The sequence below is a fragment of the Amborella trichopoda genome, chromosome 3, assembly GCF_054954075.1.
Source record: "Amborella trichopoda isolate Santa Cruz 75 chromosome 3, AtrichopodaSantaCruz75HAP2 v2.0, whole genome shotgun sequence".
In the NCBI taxonomy this organism is placed as follows: domain Eukaryota; kingdom Viridiplantae; phylum Streptophyta; class Magnoliopsida; order Amborellales; family Amborellaceae; genus Amborella; species Amborella trichopoda.
In genome coordinates this window covers 54,282,286-54,290,224 of record NC_142338.1, presented here as the reverse complement: position 1 = coordinate 54,290,224, position 7,939 = coordinate 54,282,286, and the positions used below count along the sequence as shown (strand labels likewise).

The window sequence follows — 7,939 nt, the reverse complement described above, 5'->3', positions numbered from 1 at the left end:
TCAATTTGATTTACCAATCTGGATTGCCTGCCCCGTATTGAAACACTGGTGTTAGTCAAGCAGACTCAACAACGTATGATACAAAAATTCAAATAAGAACCCTCTCATTTCGTTTGAAGCATTGGAAAAGAATCACAAAATGGATTGATATTATTGGCAAGAGAGTGAGGTTTGTATAAGGTGTCAACTTTATACTCTTAAAATAAGGTGCAACTCAAAACCATGTTGAAAATGCAGTTTTAGTACCGTAAAGCATTGCGATGATATGAAAATCTATTGTTGTTTTCAATTGTGAAATTTAAAATCTAGAAATGGAGTTGATGAAACAAATCTATAAACATTTAAAAATCTTGAAAATATACAATCCAGATAATGTGTTAAAAAATAAACTGTTTTTAAGATTAGAAATATCTTTTTTCATGTCCTAAAAAAATCAATTTGAAGGCTTTTCACCATAGAAATAATATTTTTTAGTGGGTTTTTAGGTGTACCATACATCATAAGGTTGACACCTTGTATAAACTTTTCCTTATAATAATAACAATGGGCGAATGGGGCATGTTGCTTTCAAAAGGGCCGCCGCCCTTGGCCCTTGACTGGGAGTTTGAGTCAAGGGCCATACGAGAGGCTGGGTCTCTTTCATTGTATATATTTCCAAGTTGCAAAGAAAAGATATAGAAACAATTTTACATAAGGCTGCCACCTTATACTATTGAAGTAGAGTGCACCTAAAAAATCGTACAGTGGAGAGTGATTTAGTGTAGGAGAATCCTCTAACTGATCATCTCAACCTTTAGATGATTATACATAAAAAGAAAAAAGAATTCAAATCTAAAAAATAGTAGATCTTGTAACAAATTATCTAGACCGTCTATTTTTTAGATTTTCAAATATATCTTACCATGTTCGATTTGTACCATATTTAAAATTTAAAATTTTATAACTGAGAATAAAAAGAGATTTTAAAGCCATGATAAAGTTTTCAACACCGAAACAACATCTCTAAATAAAGTTTATAAGTCCGAGGCTACAATACTCACCTAAAGATACAAGTCACATAACTAGTGACGGGGTTATGGTTGTGGAGGATGTCAACCCATATATGCATTACCTTAGGCTCGGTATTATGTCTCCACCAAAATAATATAAATATTTGATAGAAGGTGAGGTATCAAGTATAGAAAGGCTATTTACTTTCAGTACAAGGTAGGCACAATTAATTTTAATTATTTTATGTGAAAATAGATGGTTGCATTTAGTCAATTGATAAGCTTAAACTTGAAAAGAAATTTTTTGGATTTTTTTAACACATCTAAGTTAACAAATTTTGCATTAAACAGTCTTATTATATACAATCCCGAAAATGAAAAGTATGCAGATGAGCTTTGTGACACATGTGCTCATGATTTTTGGTGTGTTGATAATGCAAGAACATGATGGTTTAAAGACTTAATTTTTCAACATTTATACTTTCTATCATAATGTGGTAAACACCATATAAAATCCCTCCGCCCTTCTTTTTTAAAGTGTGTGGTTTGTATATACGTCTGAGGTCCAAAATAATCAAAGTTAAGACACACCTTCAAATAGCGTGGACTATATTGTTTTAGTACTAGAAATTTTTATAATGACCTAAAAATTTATTTTTATTTCTAATTATAAAATTTAAACATTAAAAAATAATATAGATTAAGTAGATTTCTAAATATTATAAAAACTTGAAAATTGATGGTATGGATAATACATCACAATATACATTATTTCCAAGACTTGAAATCTATTTTTTCTCATGTCCATAAATCTTGAAGTTGAGGTGATAGAATTTAGGGTTTTTAACATCAAAACGATCTCTTCTCGTGAATTTTTAAGGCGCACCTTAATTTGACTGTTTAGGGCCTCGCCCTTGTATAAACTTTTAAAAAGGTGTATGGAATGTGTTTTAAGAGTCTGATTTTGAAGTTAATAATGTGGTTATAAAATGCTGACCCATGCCCTTGTTTCTATATGATATGGTAGAGAATTTTACCATCATACTTATTTTGCTTTCAAATAAGTAAGGATCGTATGTTATTGAGGGACCATATTGTCCATTTAATCCCTCTAGTAAAATCCAATTTAAAAGTACTTTTAGGACTTCAAAATTTTGAGAAAAATTGATCGAAATACCTATGAGAGATGTCCTATTAATTTTTTTTTAGATATTTGTAACTATTCCTATTCATGATCATGTATTTTTTAAATGGATATTTTTAAATTAAATCAAACTATATGAGTAAAATATAAAATAGTTCTATCTCTCCTAGGATAAATCTCCCAAAGTTTGGAAACGTAATCTCTCCAACCTAGCAACTAACCTCATAAAAACATCACCTGCAGTGTATGTGCTATTGTGCTTAGAAAAATAATGTCCCATGATTGGACGTATATGTCAGTCTAATTTTTAGAACGGAGAAATCAAGTATTGAAGAACATAAAATTCAACGTTTTAAAAAGTAATCATGATTTTAAAATGGATTCCAGAATTTCAAAATGAAAAGTCCTCTTAACTAGCTCTTTCGCATGACGGAGTAACTGTACATTGTATGCTCTCGGGGAAGCATAATATCACTCTTCAAACAATATTAATAGCGGAACTTGATTGAAATGTTGCATCTTTCCTCGTTAAAGGCGTGTTTGTTTTGTGGAAAATGCGACTTCCGTAATTGCAGCACTCTGACATTAGTTAAGTGAGAGTACATGAACTATTTGAAAGTCGTTGCTTGTCGAAGTTTTTTTTTTTTTTTTGACAAGAGTTTCTAACAGCCCTAGAAACAATATCAATTGACGTTTGGAGGGCTGTCGGTTCATGGTAATCCATGGAAACGGCAGCTTAGAAACTTTGTGCCTAACTGTTACTTATTGGTAGATATGCAGTTAGCATCAAATTTGGCAAAAGAAGAAAAATAAAGTATTATAATATAATAATTATATCTAAATGCATTATACACCTGGTACTTTTTGTTTTGAATATACATTATACACATGGTACAAGGTACATAAACAATGAAAGCTCTTCCAACTATTCCTAGTTGACATTGGCAGAGCATTATCATATTTGTGTTAAATATGAATCACCATCTCATGATCATCCGAGTTTTATTTCAATTATTTGGGCTCGGTTATACAAATTATGTTTTATCATTCTACTCTATCAATAGTTATATCCTTCATTTGACTCGCCATATCTTTTCTCAATATTTCTATCCATGTCCTTTAGGGTTTTCTCCTTGCCCTTTAAAGCCTCCTACTTGTACCAAATCATCCATCCTAATGAGTATTATTCTAGGTTGATGTTGCAAATGATCAGACTACCTAAGTCTACTTTTCTTCATTTTATCGCTTATTGAAACTAAATATGAATATTCACCAAACATAAAAATATTGTCAATCCCATATTTTTATTGTTTGCAACCTCATTTCCATTAGTCTTACGCGAAATTAAGAATGCGCTAAAGCTAGTTAGTCAGGGTGGTAGGTCGCAACAATTTGATGTCATGAGTTCCATTTCTATAATATTAGAGAACCTTTCCCTGCTAGACTACCCAAAAGAAAATCATACACAAAACATGGGTAGGAGTAGCAAATATGCAATTAACAATAATTCCACCCACCTACAGGTCTCATGGCAAATAAAATAGTCACGAATAACAACCCCCAATAATAACAAGTATTATAAATTTATCAAAATACATATTGTTTTATCAACTATCTAACATTTTATCACTTATTCTAGGTCATGATTATCGATATTTCGGTGAGATTTGAAATTAAGTCAAAAGATACAAGTAAAATGTTAAATGAGGCACCTCTTAGATACGTCTTGATAATTTTTTCTTAAAATATTTACAAAGCTGTGAAATAAGAAAGATCGTTACATCAACCATACTATTTCTCTCTTGGTAAAAAATTTACATTATCTCCCCCAACAAAAACCTACTCTCCAACAAACCTCTCGTGAAATTAGTGGTTTCTTTGGAAACCTATTACTCTTTTTTCTTTTCATGGAACCCTACACATATCACAATACTACACATATCACAATAATAATATGGATTGTATATTATGAAACCATTTATTTTGGTACAAGGAGGTCACAATCACTTTCGACCATTAGATATGAAATCCAATAGATAAAAGTGTGTCACAACATTCCAGATATTTTATTTTGAACTTTATGCCTAAACAATGACACATTTTCAACCATCCAATCCTCCCCACCGAAGGGAAAAAAAAAAAGAGACCTTGGTTGCACCAGGATGAACATTCTCAAGGGTTGGGGTTTGTATTGTGGGAAGAAGGCCCATTAAGTCAATCAAGGAGTAGACCGAGACAAGCACGAAATGACAAAAAAAACTAACATCTTAAGCTTGTAGGAAAACCCTTGATTTGATTTTTGACTTTTTTTTGGTACTCTACACTTTCTCCTCTTTTTCATTGATAATTGAAAAAAAATTCAGTCTTTTGTTTACCCAAATTGTTTGGTTTTCTTATTGTTATTTGTTTTAGCTATGTTGTTGGTCATTATTTTGATCGAAAATTATGCAAACTTATACAACAAAAGGTTAAGAAAACCTCAATTTTTCTGTAGGCTAAAATAGGCATTTGCACCCAGATGTGCAGTTAAGAATTGAAGAGATCAGTTTTACTAGGCTTTCTCTTGGTTGCCTGAGTTATTCAATAATTTAGAACTGTTTTCATTCAAGAAATTCACCAAGGTACTTCCAAATCAGATTATCATGAGATTCAATCCGACTAAACTAATGTCCACAAGTAGAAAATAGCATATTAAATCATGTCCTCATTACACTTGAAGAACGCAAATAACCTTGCTAATAAGAGGAATACAAATTGCAGAGAAGAGCTGTTAGTTTGAATCTAACGATTTCTTTAGGTTCCTTAAAACACTCCACATAACAGTAGATACAAAGAATAATATGATACCCGTTACAATGGCATATTTGAGGCCAAGGTTCACAAGTAAATTAACCAAAAGCCCAGCCAAAACGACCCCAAAGAAGTTAGCGGAAACAGCAGACCAGAAAGGCATGTCTAAAATGGAAGCAACAATGGCTCCAGTCCATGCACCAGTTCCCGGAAATGGTATGGCGACAAATAGCATGAGCCCGAGCCATTGAAACTCCTCAACGGGGCCTGCTTTCTCTCTAGCTCTCTCAAAGAGAAGGTCCATGAATTTCGAGGCAGATGCATTCCTTTGAGCAAGAAAGTTGGCTAACCTTTTCAAGTACATTAAGATTATGGGTACAGGAACCATATTTCTGCATTAGAATTCAGCAGCGAAGTCATATAACATTGTCTGTTGCGTGCAAACATGGCTACTAATTCCCTCTATAGAAACAAAGGCAAACTTGGGTCATTGTTTCGAGCGGTTTAGCTAACACAGAAGATGAAAACAAGATCACAAGTTCCATTTCAAGAAGCATATTTCATCACCAAGTCGCACTGATTTAAGAAATTTATCTGAAGCTAAAGATACCATCAATTGAGAAGATACACAGATTCGAGAAGGTATACTCAAAAACATTTCTCCTGAAAAACCAAGTATCTCATTCCCAGACTCTTGGCCTTGTCCAAATATATTTCTCATTGATCAATCTTTTAATTTAGCAGACTTATCTGATACCGCAAAATGGATTCTAAAGGAATCACCGAATCTCTCTCAAGATGCAACCAAGGCCACCAATCCCTCACGAAACAGGATTGTCATTGGCCAACAATAAATTGACTTCATTTTTCAGCTAAGCAATTTAACAACTACTTGAAACCATGTATATATCAAACTAGACAGACAAGATTAACAAACATTTCTCGAGAAACAAATGCAGAAGTATAAATCACTATCAGGAGTCAAGCAATCTCGGTAAACAAATAGCAAATTAAATCCAGAAAAGTATGAAGTGCGTGTCGATGATGCAACATACCCAATCACCGATAATAGTGTGATGTGAAGAGGTTTGAGATGCATCCAATAACCAACTGGAATAGCACCGCGAAGCTCGATCACTGGAAGAATGGCCAATGCAAAAACAATGGCTTCATCCGCCCAACCCGACTTTCTCATGGCCTCTGCAATTTTGAGGCCGAACCTTGAGGCTTTGATAGAATCAGTAGAAGCATAAGCAGCTCCAATGGCCAATGCAAGTGAGAGAGAAAGGCAGAAAAGGATCGATCCAACAAATTTTAGGGACTTTAAGAGAAAATCCCCCTTCTCTTTCTTGAGTTCATCCTCTTCTGAAGGGTTTGAAATGAAACAAGTAAAAGAAGCTGCAACAGGAGGAGCCTGCGTTCATGGAGAAAAAAAGAAGAAAACCCAAATCAGAACACGGAATTCAGCAACTCTAGAGAGAGAGAGAGAAAGAGAGAGAGAGAGAGAGAGAGAGAGAGAATGGAAGGGTATCATCATTGAAAATTACCTGGGAAAATGAGGACGAAGCTGTCTGAAGCTTTATGGGTCTGAAATTGCGAAGCCCATGAAGAAGTGGAAGTAAGTGGGTTTGAGGAGGTGGACAGTAGAAATGGAGTTTTGATGGAGAATGGCAGAGAGAAGAGGAACATTTGATAGTGATTACTGCTCCTATGGAAGCCATTAATTAAAACTCCTCAAGAGAACGTTGGTTTTAGATATTTTTCTGCTTAAATCGCCCATTTCAGAGAATAGTTGCAGGTGAGGGCTTAATGTGAGCTCCAAGAACCCACAAAGACCACAAAAATGGCATCTTTTAACTTTCAGAGAGGAAGAGTACAAAAAAACGATGAACTGGGAGGAAGAACCGAAGAGGGGGGAAGGCGATTGGTGGGCGCGGAACTTTATTATGCTCGGGTGAGAGAGATCTAGGTTATCATTCCGGTTGGAGACAAAATTCAAGGCAAATTAAAAAATAAAAATAAAAATAAAATGCATTTCATGCAAACCTCACTGAACTTTGTCACTCATTTTTTTTTTTTTCAAAATATATTTTTCATGTAAATACCTCCTATCGAAAAATAAATAAAAAATATCTAAACTACTTTCTTTTACTTTTACCTTAGCTCTCTCTTTTATCCCACCAAAATAGAGCTAGTCACTTTGTAAATGTAGTAGTAGATCGAGCGCTTCGGCACTGTGTAACTACGGTATGGCAGTGTAACAAGTCATAACACTTCGGTACTGTATAAGTGTGGTTCGAAAGTGAAACACTCTAGAATCACAGCGCTCCGGCACTGTGTAAGTGCAGTTCGATAGTAAATATTATGGAGTCACAACGCTCCGATACATATTATGGAGTCACAACGCTCCGACAATAGAACTTTTGAGTCATTGGGCTCCGGTAGTTGCAAAGGACGCTCCGACAGTAGTCAGTTTCAATTCGGCAAGGCGATAGTGTTCCGACAATTTGCTATTGGGTCTAAAAGTGAATGTCAAATTTGACCAAATTAATTTTTGTGTATGATAAGGCATTTCAGTCTAAAACAAATGAGTTTTTTGCCTTGCGGAGGTCATTTGCATAAAAAGTTTATTTTGAGAAAAAAATGAAAAAAAAATTGGGTTAAGAGTAAATTACGTAAAAAATACTGTCTTGAGGGTTTTTTGTAATTTTCCCAAAAATCTAGCTTATTCGAGGTGGCCAGAGAAAGAGAGATCCAACTTATTATACTTGGTGCAAAGAGGTTTTGACTTCTGCATAAGAAAACACACGATGATTTAGAACAGGGCAATGTCATTTTCTTAGGGGTTTTATTTTTTTCCTTTACAAACAAGGTGGTTTGGCACTAGTGATTTTCAGTATTTTGCTTAAGATGCTTAAGTTATAGGAACATGTTTCATGTCGAAATATTTGTTAACAGTTATTTTCATGTCATAGTCACAAACTAAAGTTTGTTTTTTTTCTTTTGTTTTTTAGTT

The 7,939-nt window shown here is 34.1% G+C and overlaps 1 protein-coding gene across 1 annotated transcript; it reads right to left on the bottom strand.

The window, feature by feature from the left end:
* Positions 1-4,800: 4,800 nt before the first annotated feature.
* On the bottom strand, positions 4,801-6,996 carry LOC18429372 (small multi-drug export protein). The gene is made up of 3 exons (XM_006838658.4): positions 6,471-6,996; positions 5,979-6,337; positions 4,801-5,315 (listed from the first exon to the last, which is right to left on the bottom strand). The coding sequence occupies exons 1-3, from the start codon at positions 6,642-6,644 to the stop codon at positions 4,904-4,906; spliced, it is 945 nt and encodes a 314-aa protein (XP_006838721.1). The 5' UTR covers positions 6,645-6,996; the 3' UTR covers positions 4,801-4,903.
* Between the last annotated feature and the right edge of the window lie 943 nt (positions 6,997-7,939).

Bases quoted from the DNA above. Each gene is read 5' to 3' on its own strand.
- LOC18429372 (XM_006838658.4), bottom strand. From the start codon at position 6,644: ATGGCTTCCATAGGAGCAGTAATCACTATCAAATGTTCCTCTTCTCTC. The intron at 6,338-6,470 runs GTAATTTTCAAT...CCATGAACGCAG, and splicing joins CTTCGTCCTCATTTTCCCAG to GCTCCTCCTGTTGCAGCTTC. The intron at 5,316-5,978 runs GTATGTTGCATC...ATTCTAATGCAG, and splicing joins ACACTATTATCGGTGATTGG to AAATATGGTTCCTGTACCCA.